This window comes from Staurois parvus, unplaced genomic scaffold (genome assembly GCF_062004578.1).
Source record: "Staurois parvus isolate SC_StPar_1 unplaced genomic scaffold, SC_StPar_1.0 ptg000106l, whole genome shotgun sequence".
In the NCBI taxonomy this organism is placed as follows: Eukaryota; Metazoa; Chordata; class Amphibia; order Anura; family Ranidae; genus Staurois; species Staurois parvus.
Window position 1 is genome coordinate 8,215,462 of NW_028317902.1, and position 23,762 is coordinate 8,239,223.

Here is a 23,762-nt window from a genome sequence, read left to right on the forward strand (position 1 = left end):
TTGACAGAATGCATCATATTTAACCTTTTTTCCTGCTGCCAATATCTGCAATCTGTGGGTGAGATACCAGGGGTCTAAATGGCAACTGATTTTCCATTAAAGAGAACCTCTCACAACAATAATTTATCACATAGGGGACTTTTTTGTCCCCAATGTGAAGTAAACAAAGTTTCAGTGAAAAAGAAATATAAAAAAATTAAAGTTACACTCAAGGATATAAAAACTCCCCAAAAATGTTGAGCCTGCCCCACCCCAATGTGCATGCACATTTGCCTGTAAACACACATCGGGGGCACCAACATCTGAAATATCGCTTACACTCAGGGACGGACTGATCATTTGGAAACTCGGGCGCTGCCTGAGGGCCCGGGGTCAGTAGGGGACCCCATGAGATGCCCCTGGTACCTTTTTCATAGGATATTTTGAGTTTGGGCAAGGACACAGGGGCCTCATGATCCCCTATTGCCCGGGGGCCCCATAATTTGTCAGTCCGCCCCTGCTTACACTACATATGTTACATATCACTGTACATATCATAGTGAGACCAGTAAGTCCAGGCTTCTAAACTGTTGACCTGTTGGAGCTTTTAAAGCATTTTAACTAATCTTCAGGCCTAAAATTATTATTTAAACGTGTGCAAATAAAGCAAAAACACCTTTCACAGGGAAAAGTATAAAAGGATAACCAGACAAAACTAAAGTAAAAAAAAAACTAAAAAAGTTATGCTTTAAGTTGCTAGTAAAACTATATTCATATTGCATCTTGTGTGAGAGAAGCTGAATTTCTTCAGGTTTAGAGCCAAGCACCTTTACGGCATTAATATAAGCAAATTTATAAGATAAGGATCCCAACCACAGGAATGTAGTTACTGGGTATTTATGAGTAGAAATTATTGCTGGATGAAAAATTATAGCAATTGAGCAAATAGAAAGTTTCTGAGTGAGTAAAATAAGTTAAAGTGGTTCTAAAGTCTGAAGATTTTTTTACCTTAAAGCTTTCTCTGCTTTAAAGGATAAGCTCATCTTTCCAAAAAAATAATAAATGCACATTTTTTTACAGTGAAAAAATGTGCATTTATTATTTTTTGTGTGAAGAGCCTCTAAAGCATTGCACCAGCGATCAACAGACTGTAAATGTATCTGCTTGTTCATACATCTCATATGAGCAAGCCGATACTTCTGACAGGAAGAATCAATGAACTACCACAGTGCTCTCAGCGCCGTATTAGTTAATTGAGGACAACAAGCGGACAGCTAAGGCAGTCGGAACCTGTAGCCCATTCAATCACAGAGGACTGTGAATGAATGATGCGGCCGTGTGGACAGAGTCCCGTTCCGCCGTGCTGTTTTTGAAATGTGAAAGCTAGTACAGGGAACTTCTCCTCATACTTCTGTCATAGGGGGGCTGTGGGCGGGGGCTGCAGGATCAGGAACATGTTACATGTTCCACTCTAAAAATGGGTGGAACATGTAACATGTTCCCAAAGGTGAACTTATCCTTTAAGGTAAAAAACCTTAGGTATGCAGCTCCCCCCAGGCCCCCCTTATACTTACCTGAGCCCAATTCCGATCCCACAAGAGGCTCTCTCCCTCCACATTGGCTTAGACACAGCAGCGGAAGCCATTGGCCACTGCCTCCAATCACAGCATTTCAGGATTGACACATAGAGCTGGCTCGGGAGTGAGCATGCACAAGTGTCCCCATATCAATAGGCTTTCTATTTGGGCACTCAGTGGGGGGAAGGAGCTCTGGTGGGGGACCCGAGAAGAGGATGACTGGGGCTGCTCTGTGCAATACCATTGCACAGAGCAGGTAAGTATGTTTTTTTTTAATTCAATATAACGTTTACAATCACTTTAAAGTGCAAAAACCGTAGGTGACCTTTATGAAAAGGAAATAAAATCCCAAAATTTGGGTTGTCACCAAAACAGAAATATAAGGGAAATCAATAGGAACACTAGTGCTGGTGACCCAGGGATTCTCTCACTTTGAAGGAATTATTCTCTCAGTTTTCTGCTTTGGCTATGGGACAGAAAGTAAATGATAATGCAGTCAATGGTGCTTGACTCCTGGTCGAGGAATGAGTAGATGTGGCCACACGTAACTTCAACTCCACAATATATATTCTTAAAGTGTTATATTGCATTCCTTTTCCTATTGTGTATGGTATGGAGCATTTAGAATAGATACCATGTGCAAAAATGTGTACAGTATATTCCTTATACAAAAGCAAACTTAGAATTGTTACTATGTGCAGGACAGTGTGTGTACTTTGAGGGATACACTGCATGAGTAAACAGCAAAGGCATTTCTGAAAAGGAGTCTCACAAATAAACTATTTGAAATTCTCCAAAAGAATATGTGCTGCCTTCCTATCTCAGCCTTTATGGACACAAGTCAGAAATAGAATAAAATATCAAATAAAATACATAGCCCCCAGAAAGTGTACTTCCCCCACCCCTGCTGTCGTAATCTTCAGGTGCAGTGGAGAGTTAATAGAACTGAGGAGCTGTCCCAGGCGCTCATCAAAAGTGCCTGACTATGCCCACATTTCCTGCCCAGCTCGTTCATTTCTAGAGGCCATACTACAGCTTCTAATAATGAAACAATCTATGAATGGAGGAGAGGCGAATTATTGAATGTTCTGCCCCCTCTATTCATAAATCCTGTTTCAATCATTGAAGCTGTGTGAGTACCTAATGTCCTTTGTGCTTATTGTGTTTTTGTTTTTTTTGTACAATTGAGTACTGTCCGTGATACTTTTTTTATTTGCACTAACATACAATTTTGAGGACAAGCTTTCGGGGAATGTCCCCTTCTTCAGGTCTGAGCAGTACTGAAACAAAGATTTAGCAGAATGTTGGAAGAGATGTAGAGGGTGGGAAAAAAAAAGTTTTTTTTGTAAACTTTGAATTCACATTTTTGGTTTTAATTCAGATTTTGTTACCAGCTGCTATGGACCACTTGGTGTATTCTAGCAGTCTACAGGACAGGATTCCCCAGGGCGCGGAGTCTAAGCCCCAGTCTGCTTGTTCACCAGAGCCCCTGATGGTGGGGATGGGCTTGGAGCAGACAGTGACCAGGTCGCGGCCCCTGAGTACACCCACCTGAGGTAGAGGAATCACCAGAGGTAACGACAGGTGGAGAGCCTGGTGTGACGAGGCAGACAGGTCTGGAGAGTAGCAGCTAATCTGTGCAGGTCGGATGGATGGCTGACCAATAGCGTGGTCATATGGGCCGGGTCGGTAACGGGCGGACAGCGTGGTACAAGACAGCAGGCACAGAGGAATCAGGTCACTCGCCAGGTCTGGTAACAGAAGTTCAGATCAGAAGGGATATCCAGAAGAGTAGTCAACAAGCCAGAGGGTCAGGGCAGGAGAATATCAGCAAGGTCAGGTTCAAGCAAAGGTCAGAAACAGTCAGGAATCAGATCACAGGAACAAGATCAGACCATACGGCAACTTGTATCTGTGCAGGGCTGGTTTAAGTAGCCCGCCCTGCGCCTGACAGACGCAGCCTAGGTCCTAGTGCCTGCCCAGCTCCGTCATAGGTGACGGGTGCGCCTGGGTCCTAGTGCCCTGCTGCCTGCATGTCTTGACAGACACCTACGCATTGCAGACCCATGCGTCGTGATGGTCCCTGACACCAGCAAATGAAACGTACTAAAGTAGAGCTCCACTAGAACAGCACATCACAAGATATCTATATAGCATTGCAGATCCCTTTTTGGATTTCTGAAAAATGATAAGCTCACCAGGTTCAAACACTTGCTATAGATTTGAGGCCCATGCTTCTGACAGTCATCTACTTTATAAAATTTCCCTATGTGTTTTGCTACTTCATGTATCTTTGAAGAGGAAATAACTCAAAAGGTTCCTCAAAACACCGCCTTGGCTAAAACGTCTAATGGATAGTAGTAAGTTCCCCAAACAAAGGCAGCATGTTGCTTATCTTTATATGACTTCCGCCTCTGAAACAAATTATATAAACTAAATAAAAATGTACATGGTCAGGAGACTCCACAATGAGTTCTGTTACTTGTCTACTTAGAAAAAAAAAAAAAAAAAAAATATATATATATATATATATATATATATATATATACACACAACAAGTTAACTCCATTTTAATACTGAGTTTCTGAATGTAACTAACACAGTTCATAGCTAAAAAGACTTTAAACTCATAGTTTGGTTTTGTTTGCTTGGGAATTGTAATAAAACATGATTGTATCTTTCAAGAATATTGATACCATATATGCTGATTAGGATTATTGCCACATTGATGGTAGGTATGCAATCTCTGGTTATATCTAATCTGCTAAGTATTGCTTGGTACATTTACAAGGTCCTGTGTTTTTATAACACATTATACAGCTAATGCTTTAAAACTACAACATTCTTAAAAAAAGAACCATTTTGTTTCATTGTTTTACACTTAGGAAACAATTAAATTCATGTGTTGTCAGCACCTGTGGTAGTGAGCCCTTGTAGATAGTCAACTTGGGGTTCCCCAGGGCGCGGAGTCTAAACCCCAGCCTGCTTCTTCACCAGAGCCCCTGATGGTGGGGATGGACTTGCAGCAAGCTGGGACCAGGTCGCGGCCCCCAGGTACGCCCAGCTGAGGAAGAGGAGACCGCTTTCGGGAGCAGAGTACAATAGGAGGAGACAAATGGAAATCCGATAGACTAGCCGAGGTTAGGATGGGTGGAAAACAAGCACAGTCAGAGAACGAAGCTGGGGTTGGTACATGAGTAGTCAATGCAGGATACAGGCAATAGCAACACACAGGTGCTCCGACAACTAGGAAGTTGCTCAGGCAAAGTGGCCTAGACTCAGCATGACTTGTATAGGCAGGCAAACAAGGAGGCGGGCCAAGAAGTGATGGGAGGGAAGAAAATAAAAACCCAGAGACCAGCAGACGATGCCCATAGGTGAGCACAAACAAACACATGTGAAAGGGATCAGGAACAGCAAGGAGGTAAGAGCACAAACAAGAAACTGCAGGCTAACTTGTGATATGTGTTGGATGGGATTGTAGACTTTCCCTGAAATTTTTCAATTTCTGAGGTATGGTGAGCCTACTGAAAAAGTAATTATGTGAAAATGTCATTGTGCCCAATAGTTCAAGAGACAAGTACTCAGTAAAGCATATACTTCACACTTCAGTGACCTTATGAAGAATTTATCTCTCTTTCTGTTCCTGTGACAACTGTACAAGGAATGTGGAGTATGATTGTCACTGGCATAGGGAGGATTAGACAGTAATAAAACCATCATCAGATGTTCTAACCCTCCATCAATCTACTAAAATGTGTTTCTTCACCTAATTATTTGTGAACATATGGGTTATACTGCTGCCTTCAGGAGGTCTGGACAATGGTAAACAGAAGAGTTAAGTGAGCCCTCGTATTACCCTGCATTCAACTTTCATGCCTCTGCTAGTGTCCTAGGAGATGGAACACTTTTTCTTCAGCGTTGCTGAGGAAAATTCTAGATTTTTATTATGTTTATGATTTTGCTTCTTTGATCAGTATACTCAATTCTCAACAGATGTTTTCTTTTAATTCAGTCAAGACATTTAATATGCTGTTTGAGCTGGTCCCTATACTGCAGTTTCTTGGACTGGCTAATCCTCAGCAACATTTTTAAAGCCTGTATGCAGACCTCACTGGACTGAAGATTGCAGTCTATCCTCGAAAGTGACCTTTAGACAGTAGGCTTTGCTGGTGGCAGTTTGTGTACTGTGTTAAGTTAGAGTGCTTTCCGAGCCCAGAGAAATGGCAAGACCTCTGGTGTTACCCAATCTCTGAAGTCTCAATTGATATGTAAGACCATATAGCTTGTGCTATGCTTTGAAATTCAATTTGAAATTAACGCATCTAGATCCCTCTGCTCTGTCAGACACAGGGTTACCCTAAATTGTGATCATGGGGTTCTTGTCTGTCCCTGATGTCTCTCTTATAAGTGAATGAGTAGAGCTATGTGTGTCTTTCAGCCACTGATTTCTGCATATTGGCACTTTCAGGCCTTTTGCGTACTATGCTAATCAGCCGCAGATCAGGTCCAGAGCCAAGGCACCACTGGTGATGTAGTCCAGTCTCTGCAGTTTCATTATGTACACTATGTGTCCCTTTGATGTTACTATATTTCTGTATCTAAATGCTAATACACTGAACTCTGACCAGAGTGATGTGGAGCACATTATGGAGTGTGCTTCCAGCATAAATGCCACAGTGCATGTATTCAGTGCCATGGAAGAAGGCCCACTAAAGTGATGTTGCACATAAGTGATACATTGGCATTAATGGGTTAAATAATTTGTAATTATTAAAATTTTTGGTTACCTATAAGAGCTCACTTTATGACAGTCAGAGTGTGTCCTTAGGTCTAGGACAGTGTAGAGGTTGGCAACTTGATTGCATCCAGTACAGAACTACAAATTTTAAACATTATTTTTAATTACCTTTTTTCCCTATTCTTAGGATTTTTAGCCAGCATCCAATGGTGAATGACGATCTTCCAAACCGAATTATTGCAGGCAGTGTACTGGTAAAGTGCAACGTGACAAAGTTTACAGAAACGGATGCCATTTTTGATGATGAGACTGTAGAAAAAAACATTGATGCTGTCATATTTGCAACAGGCTATAGCTTCAGTTTCCCTTTTTGCAAAGAGATTAAAGTAGAAAAGAACAAAGTGTCGTTATATAAATATACTTTTCTGCCTGAGCTGGAGAAACAGACTCTAGCTGTCATTGGTTTGATACAACCACTTGGAGCCATCATGCCCATCTCGGAACTTCAGTGTCGATTGGCTGCAAAGATCTTCGCTGGTAAGTACCCATATATTAAAGATCTTAGTGGGAGAATGAAAAACAATTGTTTTCAGCATTAGATTTCTTGCCATATATTGGTCTTCTACTAGAAGGGAATTGCCATTATAATATATCTTATAAAAATGTGTTCCTGTGAATGTCTGTATCAATTTTCTCAAACTTCACTGGTATGTACACATGTATTAAAAATCTTAGTGGGAAAATGTAAAAAAATATTATTCAATGTTAGATTCCTTGGCATATACTGAGCTTCTGTTAGGAAGGAGCCGTCATTATATTTTATTTGTAAATGTGTTACAGTGAAAGGCCCTTTGAAATGTCTGAACACTACTGTGACTCCAACCACCAACTTTAGTATCTTTTTTGTATTTTCCTGTGCTTGATTACAGATATATTTTTCCTTACACTTCTGCAGCTATCTCAGCTGTGCTTATGTAGATCCATGGATATGCAAGATTCTAATGTCAACAGCACGGCAGATCAGATAATAAAACTCCGTATTTCAGCACTCACTAGCTCCATCCACTTTCAGTGAATTTAGAATATGTTGTGAGAGAGCTCCTAAAGAGTGCTACAGTTCTGGACTCAGTTATTGTATTTTATTTAATTGTTTAACAATAAAATGTATCATGTCTCTAACTAAAAGTGCTTAAAGTGGAACTCCACCCAAAAGGGGAAGTTCTACTTTAAGCCTTTGTCTCCCTCTCCCCATTAAGGATTGGCATCTTTAGGGAGCGGGTACCCAAATTTGACAGGTACCCACTCCCACTTCCACTGCGATTGCCTAGGCGATCAGAAGCGGAAGTTGTCCTCCTCCCCTCCCTCCCTGTAGTCTTCTGGGACACGTGACAGGTTCCAGAAGACTACGAGGCCATTCACAAAGCACAGAGCTTCTCGTGCATGCGCAGAGGGCACCCAAGCTGTCACAGCCGGGTGCACACACTGAAGATGCCGGCACCAGGGAGAGAAGACAGCTGGTGAAACCATCCATGGTGAAAACACAGCTGGACCGAGGGACAGGTAAACTGCTGTATTTTAAAAGTCAGCACCTACACTTTTTCTAGCTGCTGACTTTTTTTTTCAGCTGGAATTCCACTTTAAAGTGCTTCTAAAGGCTGAAGGTTTTTTTACCTTTATACATTTTATGCATGAAGGTACACCCCCCCCCCCCAATAATTACCTGAGCCCAATCTTGATCCAGTGATGTGCATGAGAGCAGCTGCTCTCCCAGCTCTCTCCCTTCTCATTGACTCAGGGACAGCAGTGGAAGCCTTTGAGGAGGAAGCAGGGCTGAGCTGTGCTCTGTGTGTCAATGGACACACACAATGGGGCATGGGAGTGAGCATGCACAAGTACCCCCATAGTCAGTGACTTCCTATGGGGGCATTAGGGAGGAGCCAGGAGTGCCAGCAGGGGACCTAAGAAGAGGAAGATCGAGGATGTTCTTTGCAAAGCCATTACACAAAGCAGGTAAGTATAACACTTTATTTATTTATTATTTATTTATTTAATTTTGCCTTTAGTATCACTTTAAGTCAGGCAATGAATGTATGTCTATAAGCACTCTATGATCTCACCAAGCATGCCATATATAACCCTACTTGCAGGAAGAATCAAGTAGTTGGTTTAGATTTTCCTCGCCATTGATGATTGTTTTCCCCTCTGAAATATGGGGGCTCAATTACAGTGTTTCTCCTGTCTCTTCCATAAGCATACACATAGACATAGACATTCAGGCGATGTGTATTGAACCATATGAATGTAGTAGATGCTTGTAAAAAGTTATTTTCTTTACAGTGGTTGGATTCTACCTGGACATATCCCCATCTAGTCTTTACAGGTAGCTTAAAGTGGTATTAAACCCCAAAACAAAAATGTAATATATTGCAGCTTACCAATATTGGTAGGTAAACCAATTGCTGCAAAGGACTGTACTTGTAATTACACTGGAAGAAATAACTTGAAGGGTCCAGTTCACTTCTAGTTCATTCACACACATAGGGAGACTTCCCCTCTTTTACCTGTTCATTTGATGGCATAACAATTTGAATTTACCTCCATGTCAAGTCCCTGTGACAGTAATAACTAGGACATATAGAAAGGGTCAAAGGCAGCAATAAAACCTTGACAGTGTTAACCCGTCCCTACTCTATCCAAAGCTACAGAAAAAAGTAACATTACAAGTATTGTTCTATTATATATTTCAGCACAAATTGCTTACTGTATTTTATTTTTGCCCCCTCAATCAAAGGAGAAAAACAGCTGCCCTCAGTTAGTGCCATGAAGGAGGATATCAGACAAAAGAAAGAAGAGATGGCAAGACGGTAAATTTGAAAATTCTGCTAGAATAAGATTACCAGAATCAAAAAATACAAAAATGCATTGGGGATAATTTTAGACCATTACCTCTTACTAATATATATATATATATATATATATATATATATATATACATACAGTCAGGTCCATAAATATTGGGACATCAACACAATTCTAAAATGTTTGGCTCTATACACCTCCACAATGGATTTGAAATGAAACGAACAAGATGTGCTTTAACTGCAGACTGTCAGCTTTAATTTGAGGGTATTTACATCCAAATCAGGTGAACGGTGTAGGAATTACAACAGTTTGCATATGTGCCTTTCACTTGTTAAGGGACCAAAAGTAATGGGACAATTGGCTTCTCAGCTGTTCCATGGCCAGGTGTGTGTTATTCCCTCATTATCCCAATTACAATGAGCAGATAAAAGGTCCAGAGTTCATTTTACGTGTGCTATTTGCATTTGGAATCTGTTGCTGTCAACTCTCAAGATGAGATCCAAAGAGCTGTCACTATCAGTGAAGCAAGCCATCATTAGGCTGAAAAAACAAAACAAACCCATCAGAGAGATAGCAAAAACAGTAGGCGTGGCCAAAACAACTATTTGGAACATTCTTAAAAAGAAGGAACGCATCGGTGAGCTCAGCTACACCAAAAGACCCGGAAGACCACGGAAAACATCTGTGGTGGATGACCGAAGAATTCTTTCCCTGGTGAAGAAAACACCCTTCACAACAGTTGGCCAGATCAAGAACACTCTCCAGGAGGTAGATGTATGTGTGTCAAAGTCAACAATCAAGAGAAGACTTCACCAGAGTGAATACAGAGGGTTCACCACAAGATGTAAACCATTGGTGAGCCTCAAAAACAGGAAGGCCAGATTAGAGTTTGCCAAACGACATCTAAAAAAGCCTTCACAGTTCTGGAACAACATCCTATGGACAGATGAGACCAAGATCAACTTGTACCAGAGTGAGAGTCCTGGCAGAGCATCACCAGGTATGAAACCCAGCGTCTGGTGATGTCTATGCGTTCCAGATTTCAGGCTGTAATTGACTGCAAAGGATTTGCAACCAAGTATTAAAAAGTGAAAGTTTGATTTATGATTATTATTCTGTCCCATTACTTTTGGTCCCTTAACAAGTGGGAGGCACATATGCAAACTGCTGTAATTCCTACACCGTTCACCTGATTTGGATGTAAATACCCTCAAATTAAAGCTGTCAGTCTGCAGTTAAAGCCCATCTTGTTCGTTTCATTTCAAATCCATTGTGGTGGTGTATAGAGCCAAAAATGTTAGAATTGTGTCGATGTCCCAATATTTATGGACCTGACTGTATATATATTGTGGGAACTCGCTTCAAATGGTAGAGCTTTGTTAAACGCACACAGCAACTCGCTTCCTTTTTTAAGTCTTTTTAGCCCACTTTTATTTAAAGAAAATGTCCCGTCACATAAAGCTTCCCACGCAGGGGTATTTACCATCAAACACATGCAAATGAAAACTCAGCCTCTTGGCTTGCTCACACGTTTTATGTCTGTCTCCTACAGACTCTTTTCAAAATATGGCTCTTGCACACAGCTGGCCACGAGCACACAGCTAGTCAGTAGCACACAGCTAGTCTGGCTTCCACCTCTCCTGGGTGAAGTCCTCCTGACTCCAAGGCAGAGACCTCCTGTCTGCCAGGGTGGAGCCCTCCTGACTCCTATCTGCCAGGGTGGAGCCCAGAATCCTGGTCCTGACTCTACAAAAGAGCCATGCACACCTGTGCAAACAGTGTAATGGCCATTCCCAAAACCTGGTCCCAGGATTGGAGATTTCATCCCTCCCAGATCTCTTTGAAATCTCCAGGCTCCAGATCCCAAAACGGACTTAATGAATAAATGAGGAAACCAAAAAGCCAGTTTCCTCTGCAATACATCAACCCCTCAACCTGCCTGGTTGAGAATCCTGGGTGAAATAACTTTTCTACATCGTGACAGCGCCACACTGACACAATATATATATATAAATATTTTTTTTGGTTTGTTTAATAGAAAAGGTACAAAACATTGACTGCACATCAAAAAATTATAATACAATAACATACAGTCATAAAAATAAGGGCAGAAATAAACAACAATGTATAACACAACTACACCTGTGACTAATATAGCAATACAACGCACTCCTTACCCTAAGGAAAATCTAGAATATAAGGCCTCTCTACATGCAAAATATAAAGGTGACATAATTACAACTTCCACCCATTATCTCCAAAAGTATAAGCAGGAGAAGCCTGGAAGTATCTTTTTAAAATGGTGGAGATATAACTTTGCCAGTAAGCAGAAACTTCTGGTCATTTATAGTTTGTGATAGACAGATTTTCAGTAGAATTGTGCAAGTAACAAAAACATTTTTTATTGGGAACAGAGCTCCCAGATTGGTAACTGGACCTGAAAAATAGGACAACCTGTATCATTAAACCTTGGTGTCATTTCAAGTCAGTCCACGCTTGCCTGCCATGGTCACCTGCTCGCACAGTTCATTAGTGGCAGTCACTGTTGGGCTGCTTTCATGCTGATCCATTTTTCTTCTGCCTTTGCGTTAAAAAAAGTGGAAGAAAAGTGTTTTTTAAAATCCTGCTTGCTACATTTTTGATGCAGGTTTGGTGCTGTAAAAAACACACCAAAAAGCACCACCCCATTGAAATAAATGGAAAACATGGCAAAAACACATCTGCCTTGCGTTTTTGGTGCATTTTTTGAGTCGCATGTCCTGTTAAAAACGCACTGCAAACATGGTAAAAACAAGATTTTGATGCATATGCAATTTTGCCTCATTTTTGTTACAGATCATTGTGCAAGTAGCCAAACAGCACACTGACATATTCTAAATCGGCTTCTTTATTGATCCATAAAATCAATTGCACAGGAGATCTATTTACATGTTTCATACACACAGGAGCTTAGATGGTTCTGTGTGTTCTGTTTCACGCACCGTCTTATACATTGACATACCTTCCACAGACCTTAGTCCATGTGGCCATGATCACCTATTGAATCAGTACTTCTCCACAGACAGCTTAACTCTCCAATAAGACACAGCAGTTTAATCAAACACAGGTTTACTTGTAAAATGCAAGAAATGGATGTCCAGTGATATCAAAGTGTAAGAGGACAATGATCTTCTACACCCTGTCCATGATGAAGTCTGGATAATAACTAAGGAAGAAGAGAGGAGAGGTCTAGTTAAGGACTAAACTAACTAATCTAGACACACAGGTAGGTTGGATTATACAATTTTACAAGCATTACATTGCAAGTTGTTTTTATACTAGATTACCACTAGGGGTCAGTACAAAGGTATCATACGATATATAACCAAGTCCAATGTAAGGTGATACATAGACAATACATGCTCCAGAACACTATGAATAAAGCCCTGTGTTCATGAAACAATAGAAGTCTTTAGAATACTGCTTTAGAATATCATTAAGAGGCAATCCTTCCCCATTCTATCCAAGCTCCCCAGTTTTTTGTTAAAAGTGGTTCTAATGGCTGAAGGGTTTTTTTTAACCTATATCCATTCTCTGAATTAAGGTTAAAAAACATCTGTGGACCCTCACCCCTTATACTTACCTAAGACCAATTTTGATCCAGAGCTATACACGAGAGAAACGGCTCTCACCTTTCTCATTGTCTCAGAGATACCAGTGGGAGCCATTGGCTCCGGCCGCTGTCAATCGCAGCCAGTGACTAAAAAGTGTGGGGGGGCATGGGGTGGAGCTGAGCAGTGCTCTGCATGTCAATAGACACACAGAACACAGCTCAAGATCGAGCCTGTACGAGTGCCCCCATAGAAAGCGGCTTGCTATGGGGATACTTGTGCAGGGAGAAAGAGCCAGGAGTGTCAGCAGGGGACCCGAGAGGAGGAGGATTGGGGCTGCTCTGTGCAAAACTATTGCATAGAGCAGGTAAGTACAACATGTTGGTTAATTTAAAAATAAAATTGCACCTTTACAATTGCTTAAAGTTGCACTTTACATAAAATGTAGAAAGGGTAAGTGAAAATATAACAGGAGTCATATAATAAATGTAAAATCCTTTACTTATAGAGTATAAATGGCATTTGAGATTATTATGTTTCAGACTGTGTCAATCAAAGAAGACAAAATTAGGGAATATATTATTAACAATGATTCCTCATTCTGATCTTTTCTTCATTTCCAGCTATGTGTACAGTCAGCGTCATACCATACAGGTAGACTACATAGAGTACATGGATGAATTAGCAGAATTGTTGGGTGTGAAGCCTGATTTGTGGAAGCTCCTTCATACTGACCCCAAACTTGCTTGGAGCATCTATTTTGGACCCTGTACACCTTATCAGTATCGAATAACTGGGCCTGGAAAGTGGGACAAAGCCAGAAAAACCATCCTGACTCAATGGGATCGAACAGTGAAGCCAACAAGAACTCGCTATGTAGAGGAAAGCTCAGGCGTTTCTCCTATACGATTGTTTCTTCTGGGAATACTGGTGGTTTTTGCTGCTATATTTTTTTACTCTTAAAGAAATACTTATTATATTTCAGACCATCATATATTACATTTAAGTGGGACAGTTGTCCAGCAGTAAAAAGTAACAGATATTGTGCAAACTTTTGACAGATTTGCATATGAAGTATGAAAAACAAGTATAATTAAGTTAAATTTATTAACTCTATGTCAGCCTAAGGAAATGAATGTAATGACTGGAAATTAATCCAAGTTTATGTATAAGTAATCAAATCACAATGAAGCCACAGCTCTACCTTTCCTGCAATACTTTTTCATAACATTGCTACATGCCATAGGAAAGCTGTTTGGTGCTTCCTTAACTCAAGATTCAAATATTTTTTTAAACCAGTCTGTCAACTCATATTAGTAGACTGTCTATGTCACAGGTGTCAAACTGGCGGCCCTCCAGCTGTTGCCAAACTACAAGTCCCATGATTCATTGCACGATTGACAATTACAAGCATGACTACTAAAGGTAGAGGCATGATGCCAGTTTGATACCCCTGGTCTACATCAGAGCTGGACAGAGCAGAAAGTACATTGGCCCATTTGATATGTATGAATAAGCACTGACAAATTCCATTGAAGATTGTTTGCCTGTAGGCACAAATGTCAACTCAGTGGTGCCAACAAGTAAACACTGTAAACAATGCACTAGCCAACAAAAAAGAACAACCTATTGACTAAAAAGATAAATACGTGAATACAGTCTATGTGGAGGCAACCAATTATATTCCAGATGACTTTTTTCTATTGTAGTTTTTAGAATGAAAGCAAATGACTATTTTGTTTCTAAAAAAAACTTTTCATGTCTTTTACCTTTTAAACCATAAGATTTCCTTTGGGAACATGTTACACCTGTATTTATGGTGTAGCATGTTCCTAAGCACCCCTTATGCCCCGCCATGAAAGCGTACAGGGGTTCTTCTCCCCCACAGTCACTATCACATTTAAATTCAGTGCGGTTGTACAGGGTTTCATTTAAAAAGATCTTTAAATAAATAAACTGCAAGTCCCATCTGCCACTGCAGCATTCAGTGCACTTGTAGTCCTTTCTAACTGTACGGATTTTTTCTAACTGTACAGATTTTTGTAATTTTATATAAATTATGTTTTGATAATATACCTATGGGAATATCATAAAGAAAATTTAAAAAAATTGTTTTTGGTATAGTTTTTACCAACATTCACCAGTTAAAGGGTATCTAATGCAGACACAAGGTTCATAGCACATTTCATATACAAGATGCAGGCTTTAATATAAACAGCAGTGTAAGGCCCCTTTCACATGGGACAGACTCCCCCTGCGATCCGCTTTCTCAGCAGGGGATCTGTCCACTGATCCCTCACTGAGCAGGCGGATGACAAGGCAGTGTCTGCTCTACATATGCAGAGTGGACACAGACACAGCCTGATCTTCACTTTGGGCTGTAGGATGTAAACAAACCGGCTGTTCCTTTACACCTCCAATCCAGTCTTGCCAGACTGAGGGGAACAGATCCCCTTTCCATTCTTTTTCCTGGATTAGATTAGATATAGGTGAGTGTTAACCCACACATGTCCGTTTACACCAGCCACTCCATAGAGGAGGATGGCGGGTCTGATCAGGTCAGCCTGAAAAATGGACAGGCAGACCCAATTGGAACGTTTGTGTGAAAAGGGCCTTAAGCACAAGGCCTTTACACTGCCAGGCAACCGCCAGGAGTCCACTTGCTCAGCAGGGGATCTGTTAGCTGATCTCCACTGAGCAGGTGGATGGCTGGTCCGTGTCCGCTCTGCTGATGCAGAGAAGACACAGCCTGCTGTCCTCTATGGGCAGTTGGATGTAAACTGACCACCTGTCCATTTACACCCAACTGCTATCTGATCCGCTAGCCAGTAAAGTAGGAATTAGCTTTACCCCTACCGTGAAGACCAAATAATCATATATCATAAATAAATATACATACACTACATTGCCAAAAGTATTGGTACACCCTTCCAAATCATTGATTTCAGGTATTCCAATCACCTTTATGGCCACTGGTGTATAAAATCAAGCACCTAGGCATACAGACTGCTTCTAAAAACATTTGGGAAAGAATGGGTTGCTCTCAGGAGCTCAGTGAATTCAAACGTGGTACTGTGATAGGTTGCCACCTGTGCAATAAGTCCATCCATGAAAATTTCCTTGCTACTAAATATTCCATGATCAACTGTTAGTGGTATTATAACAAAGTGGAAGCAACTTGGAAGAACAGAAACTCATCCACAAAGTGGTAGGCCATGTAAAATGACAGAGCAGGGTCAGCACATGCTGAAGCGCACAGTGAGCAGAAGTCGCAAACTGTCTGCAGAGTCAATAGCTAAAGACCTCCAAACTTCGTGTGACCTTCAGATTAGCACAACAATAGTGCATAGAGAGCTTCATGGAATGGGTTTCCATGGCCAAGCAGCTGCATCCAAACCTTACATCACCAAGTGCAATGTAAAGCATCAGATTCAGTGGTGTAAAGCACACCGCCACTTGACTCTAAAGCAGTAGAGACATGTGCTCTGGAGTGACGAATCACGCTTGCCTGTCTGGCAATCTGATGGACATGTCTGGGATTGGCGGTTGCCAGGAGAACAGTACTTGCCTGACTGCATTGTGCCAAGTTTAAAGTTTGGGGGAAGGGGGATTATGGTATGGGGCTGTTGTTCAGGGATTGGACTTAGCCCCTTAGTTCCAGTGAAGGGAACTCTTAAGATGTCAGCATACCAAGACATTTTGGACAATTTCATGCTCCCAACTTTGTGGAAAAAGTTTGGGGATAGCCCATTCCTGTTCCAACATGACTGAACCACTGCACAAAGCAAGCTCCATAAAGACATGGATGAGCAAGTTTGGGGTGAAGGAACTTGACTGGCCTGCACAGAGTCCTGACCTCAACCCTATAGAACATCTTTGGGATGAATTAGAATGGAGACAGCGAACCAGGCCTTCTCATCTGACATCAGTGCCTGACTTTGCAAATACACTTCTGGAAGAATGGACAAACATTCCCATAGACACACTCCTAAACCTTGTGGACAGCCTTCCCAGAAGAGATGAAGCTGTTATAGCTGCAAAGGGTGGGCTAACTCAGTATCATAAAATGTAAGCAAAAATTACAATTGTCCCAACTATATTATACTTTTCTTTACTCAGGCTTTGTCATTGAATGTGATTCTAATAAAATGCTCTTGTCTGGCTCTGTTCCCAACCTTCCGTATTTTCCAGATGGCATTCTGAAAATTGCAGTATCATTTAACAAAAGCCTGGAACGTGTAATGGAACATATACACATATACCAACTGTGAAATGAGTAGATTTTAGCACAGATACAAAGTATAACAGTTCAATGGGTTCTTGCATGTACTTCTTGCAATTGTTTTCCAACTAAACTGAATGTAGAACACTCAATTTGTTTAGATAAATGTAGCGCTACCCTCAGAGCAGCCACTGAATTGTTTTGTGATTTCTCTGCACACTTGAAGATGACACACCTCACTCACCCAGCATTTACTGTCACACCTTGAGGTATTTCAGAGTATCTATTAGGTAAGCATAGCTTAAAAGAAGAGATGATTAGTAAATGTACTTTTACAATCATTAAGGCCTGAGGTGTGATGAACAATCTTTTTGGTTGTCTAAGATCTCACCCGAGTGGTGGGTTCCATTCAGCCAGCAGGCCAGAATTTTTCTTACCACCCGCTAGCTTTAAGATGGTTCTCCCCTTTCCTCTCAGCAGCCTGCAGACATACTTCCCCTTACTTTGCTGCCTTACCCAATCACATGCTTCCCGAATCAAATCAGACCCTGCAAAGGTGGCTGCCCCTTGCACTGAAGATACTCCATTAATGAGCATTGCCAAGTGGTTTCCTTAAAGATGGGCATTGCACTTCTGCATTAATGAATATTCAGTTTAACCCTGTCCACACTGCAGAAGGATAATACAGCAACAATAGAAGAAGTTCCACAGCAGTTATCAGCTACAGTCCAGGTTAGATAAACATTCAACAGATAAAATCTTGATATTAATCATATGTATGTCTGCTAGTGTTTAAAGACATTTTTCTATATATAGATTATATTTATCTATGCCCATTGGGAAAGCCATATTACCTTTAAAATGTGTAGGTTCTGTTTTCTGCTTTGCAGTGCTACACAATGGTTCTGCTTTACAGTTTCATCTCACAATACAAGCCTATGGATCTCCTGAGCCAGTGAAAACAATTTCACACAGATTAAGGAGGTACAAACCTTCAATTTACCATAGGTGCCTGCACTTTAAAAGAATCTCTGTTTAGGAATTTTTCAACAATAAAGGTTTGTTTTAAACATAAACTATATATAATAACATTTCTCATGAGTATTTAAAATGTAGCATTTAATTTGGCAGTCTGATGGCATTCCAGTGGAATAACAGATGTGACAGTGCTTCCAGTTTAAGTTGCATCTGGCATTGGAATACATTGAGATGTTCTTAGCTCTCAGGTGGTGCACTGTTCTTATATAAATCGCCATGTAGGTATATTATTTCCTTTCAAAATAGCAAAATATATCTAAATAGATGGCTTCCTTCAAAATGTCCTGCATAGCATGGCGTATGAGTTTAACCTTCAACTCAAAAAACAGCGCAAAACACAAAAACAATCTGTATATGTGAAATACCTTATCCTATAAATAATATTAATACAAATATTACAATTTTATACAAGTGTTAAAAAACAAAAAAAATCTAATGACACATACAAAAAACGAAAAAATCAGTGACACATACAAGAACAAAAAGTCCAGCGACACATACAAAAAAACGTCCAGTGACCAAAAAAACTTATATTTTCATGAATTTCTTCAGTGCCAATAGTAATCCTTCCACCATCCACCAGTGGAAAACCAACATGAACCGCACTCACCAGATATTTGGTGAGTATAACGCCTTTCAGGATTATTTAGGGCTCCTGGACCCCCTTTATAACCTCCAAATATTGCCACCTCTAAGATATAGAAACCTCCTCCGATTACTCCCCTCGCCGACTCCACCAAATTCCAGGAAGAAGAAAAAAAAACGAATAGTGTGATACCGTTATAACTAGAGATGAGCGAATTATTCAAAAATTCGATTCGGCTGATTCGCCGAATATGCGGGAGAAATTCAATTCGATGCGAATTTATTCGCTGCGAATTTAACTTATTAAAAGGGTTTCTAGGCTTCAGAGAGCCTTTATATTAGTGCAGAACACTGTACCTTTAATTTAAATGCCCTTGGAGTCTGCTGGGGAAGAGAAATAATACTGTCAGTCAGTATGACATGCAGATGAGTGCCGTCGATCTTAGAATCACCGCACACTTCACTCATTTGGGCAGTCACGGGGCACGACGAAGAAGAAGAAGAAGAATGAAAAGAAGAATGAAAAGAAGAAGAAGAAGAATGAAAAGAAGAAGAAGAAGAATGAAAAGAAGAATGAAAAGAAGAAGAAGAAGAATGAAAAGAAGAAGAAGAAGAATGAAAAGAAGAAGAAGAAGAATGAAAAGAAGAATGAGAAGAAGAATGAAAAGAAGAATGAGAAGAAGAATGAGCAGAATGAAAAGAAGAATGAAAAGAAGAAGAATGAAAAGAAGAAGAAGAAGAATGAAAAGAAGAATGAAAAGAAGAAGAAGGAGAATGAAAAGAAGGAGAAGAAGAATGAAAAGAAGAATGAAAAGAAGAAGAAGAAGAATGAAAAGAAGAAGAAGAAGAATGAAAAGAAGAAGAAGAATGAAAAGAAGAATGAGAAGAAGAATGAAAAGAAGAATGAAAAGAAGAAGAAGAAGAATTAAAAGAAGAAGAAGAAGAATGAAAAGAAGAATGAAAAGAAGCATGAGAAGAATGAAAAGAAGAATGAAAAGAAGAAGAAGAAGAATGAAAAGAAGAAGAAGAAGAATGAAAAGAAGAAGAAGAAGAATGAAAAGAAGAAGAAGAAGAATGAAAAGAATGAAAAGAAGAAGAAGAAGAATGAAAAGAAGAAGAAGAAGAATGAAAAGAATGAAAAGAAGAAGAAGAAGAATGAAAAGAAGAAGAAGAAGAATGAAGAAGAAGAATGAAAAGAAGAAGAAGAAGAATGAAAAGAAGAAGAAGAAGAAGAATGAAAAGAAGAAGAAGAATGAAAAGAAGAAGAATTCCAGTACAGCAAAAACTGTATCTGCAGAGAGCTCCGCTATTTCTGACAGTTCTCTGACAGTTCCTTCACATTTACAGCGGTTGAAACATTGTATCTATTTATTTCCGAATAAAAACATCAGTATCCTAAATGGAAACAAATAGATACAATGTTTCAACCGCTGTAAATGTGAAGGAACTGTCAGAGAACTGTCAGAAATAGCGGAGCTCTCTGCAGTGACACTTTTTGCCGGCTGATCGGGAAAAATTCGATTCGTGCATCCGAAGTTTGCTAAAATTCGGATTCGGTGCGAATCGAATTTTTCCTAATATTCTAAACGAATTCCACTTCGCCAAGTTCGATTCGCTCATCTCTAGTTATAACTTTCAATCTTAATTAGCTTTAAACCAGACCACTCACATTTTAAAAGGTAATAACCAGCATTTATTTGTGTATAAAAACGACTTTTCCACAGATCCTGTAATAAGACCTCACAGCCAGGTACACAGCAGGATGACAGACCTCAGAAACAGCCTCCTCCACTAAGCAAGATGGCCCCTTGGAACGCACCGCTCGGCGTGCGTTCCACTCACCGGAAATGACGCAGGACGCCGGGACGTCCAGCCGGAAATACGTCAACGCGTTTCGCCCCACCCACAGGGCGTTCTCAAGACGAGTCTTGAGTCTTGGTCTTGAGGGTGGAGGAGGCTGTTTCTGAGGTCTGTCATCCTGCTGTGTACCTGGCTGTGAGGTCTTATTACAGGATCTGTGGAAAAGTCGTTTTTATACACAAATAAATGCTGGTTATTACCTTTTAAAATGTGAGTGGTCTGGTTTAAAGCTAATTAAGATTGAAAGTTATAACGGTATCACACTATTCGTTTTTTTCTTCTTCCTGAAATCTGGTGGAGTCGGTGAGGGAGTAATCGGAGGAGGTTTCTGTATCTTAGAGGTGGCAATATTTGGAGGTTATAAAGGGGGTCCAGGAGCCCTAAATAATCCTGAAAGGCGTTATACTCACCAAATATCTGGTGAATGCGGTTCATGTTGGTTTTCCACTGGTGGATGGTGGAAGGATTACTATTGGCACTGAAGAAATTCATGAAAATATATGTTTTTTTGGTCACTGGACGTTTTTTTGTATGTGTCACTGGACTTTTTGCTCTTGTATGTGTCACTGATTTTTTTGTATGTGTCATTAGATTTTTTTTGCTTTTTGACACTTATATAAAATTGTAATATTTGTTTTTTGAGTTGAAGAAATTTTGTGATTGTATACCTGTGTACAGCAGCATTTCACGCAAAGAGTGTGTTGGGAAGGTGGTCCTGGGCGCTGTGGTTCTTTTTTCTTGTATTCAATATGAGTTTAACCTAGCTTGAAAATATTTGTTCATAATACAGGTGCCAAATAAAAGAGGAATTATGAGTCATGCAGGTTTGCAGCATCATCATATTACATCCCTACAGGTGTTAAAGGAGGTTAGATTTCTTGGCAGACATGTACTGTATTTAAAGACCCATTATGTCACATTATTCCACCTCACAGCATTTCTCTACCACCCACCTTTCCACACCAGAATCCCACCACCCACAGCAGTTTACTGATATCACATTCTCTCCCCTCTTACAGCGAGTCCTCCACATCCTATCCCTTTACTCTCATTGTATCTGTTCCCAGACACCATGCATCCTTGTCAGCTTTTTGCCCCTGATCTATTGTCAAAATTAGGGATGAAATTTGAGTCAAATCAGAGTGCAAAGTGAACGCAACCTGTTTGCCTTTTGCTGATTCATCCAAAAATTGGCCTTAGCCCACCAACTAAATCCTTCCCTATTGCTTTGTAAACAATCAGCCAGGGATCCTAATGACAAAATTGACCACATTTGGTAAATGACCATATTTGATCAATAATGTCACCCAGGATCCCTGGCATTGTGTTTACATTAAAATGTTCTCTACAGCCATTCAAAGTGCAGAATGTACACAGCTTGTCTTAGGTTTCAGAAAGCTCAGTGTTAAGCTGAAGTTACACTCTGCTGAGCTTAATGAGGAGAGCTGAGAGCTGATTGGAGGGAAGGGACACAACTTCTTCACACAGCACATAGGAACAGAGCTAAGGCTTTCAATCGCAGGTTGTGTGCTGAAGCTCCCTTCTCTGTCACTTTTTTTTACCTCTTGGTGTCAGGAAAAACTGTCAGAAGTAACTTAGGCAGATTTCAGAAGAATGAGGCAACACAGAGAAATTGTACTCAGCGCTCTGGACTGAGACAAATATACACTATAAGGGGGCTGCACTTCCTGAAGGCGATCCATCGAAACATGTTGAGGTTTGATGATGCAACTTCTGCCGAAGTCACATCCGCCCTGTGGAACATACGCTGCCCCAAGGAGTGATCAGGTCAGCAGCTTCCATGTTTGATTCACAACAAGGCTGAGTACACCAGGTGCCAGACTATAGGCACTTCTCTTGTGAGTGTACATTTATATAACTACCCCCAATAAAGGTACCAAATGGTTCTACACTATGGGATGCCCCCTTCTTTTTCTTCATATATGGTGATACATTTCTATGCTGCTTGCGGAGTTGAGGAGATAGTGGGCTTTTTTGGAAATATTTCCTTATATGTCACAGACCGCCCTAAGGATAGATGATCACAGGTTAAAGGATCTGGGGACCATTAGCTTACTGGGATTGTTCCACAAAGCATTAATGACCACTTTAGAGATAGATGGTCACTGGAATGAGAGTGAGTGTTAGTCCATGTGGGGCACTTTTGTTGAGCACAGTGGAGCACTAATCAAGATATTGAATACAAGTTGAACACAAGCTCGAGCACCTTTTTTCACTGATTATGGGACTGGTTTATGCTATGTTCTAAATATGGTTTTTAACTTTATAAGGGGGCATGCTATGTTCATGCTATATTCATATTTCATGCCAAAGGTTTACAACCACTTTAATGCAGCACAAGGGAATTGTCAATTCTTTGTTTCCGTAAATATTATTGTTCTTTTTATAAGCTTGCCCAAATTTTTAAAAACTAAAAGACTTTTTTTTAAGATGGTGTTTGTGTGTTTATTTGCATTTAATTCCTAATGAGAATCAGTAACAAGGATTACTAATGTATCCCTGTGCCCTTTCCTTTGGGAGAGTGCAGATATCTGAGGGCCTCTCATTATAAAGGGAAGTTTTAGGGGGGTGTGGCTTCGGCATGAGAGCGTGAGGATGTGAAAACTTGAGCTCTGGGCAACCTGCTTCTACTATAGCATCCACAGCGGCCTCACGGGGATGACTTACCCTCCTAGCAATTCCTACTAAGCAGTGACAGTCCTCTCAGCCTTAGCAGACCCCTCGGCATCGTTCCAGTTCAATATTTATACTTTTCCTAGAGCTGACGGGGACATACCGAGTCTTCCAAGATGGCACTGGCTGGAGACTCCTCCACTTGACACATGGCCTCTAAAACAGGGCTTAAAATTTGGAGTCTAGACCTACTAGCCAGGCACAAACCTTACCCTCCACCAGTTGCCCCACCCAACCTTGCCCAGGTCCGCCTCCAACCCCAACCCTGGCCCTGCCCCCAAACACGCGCCCTTAAAGCTTATGAAACTACATTTTTCTATAGAGTCCAAAATATAGTCCCCCGCGGCGGTGTAGAGGGTGTCTCCTCTCAGCGGAGCAGAGCGGACTTCTCCTGCACCTGTCCCCTCAGCGGCGGTGCCGAAGAAGCCAGAAACCGGAACTCCAAAACCGGAACTCGGCTTCACAGTGAGGCTTGGAGCACAGCCGCTCCATCATCTGTGCTTGCCGCTAGAGAATTTCTCCTCTCATTTGGCAAGCGGCTTTTTCAAGCCCTGCTCTAAAATATCATCTCCAAGGTTGGTGCTTGCGACGATTCCTCCCCTCACCTCCCCATG

General features: G+C 40.8%; 1 protein-coding gene across 2 annotated transcripts in view; it reads left to right on the forward strand.

Annotated features, from left to right (window-relative positions):
• LOC149467572 (flavin-containing monooxygenase 5-like) overlaps positions 1-16,912 on the forward strand; it is a 42,993-nt gene extending 26,081 nt beyond the window's left edge. For both annotated transcript variants that reach the window (XM_089671540.1, XM_089671541.1), the window contains 3 exons: positions 6,485-6,834; positions 9,089-9,161; positions 13,373-16,912. In XM_089671540.1, coding sequence (XP_089527666.1) covers positions 6,485-6,834; positions 9,089-9,161; positions 13,373-13,712 — 763 coding nt within the window. In that variant the 3' untranslated portion in view covers positions 13,713-16,912. The remainder of the gene's footprint in view (positions 1-6,484; positions 6,835-9,088; positions 9,162-13,372) is intronic.
• The last annotated feature ends 6,850 nt before the right edge of the window (positions 16,913-23,762 follow it).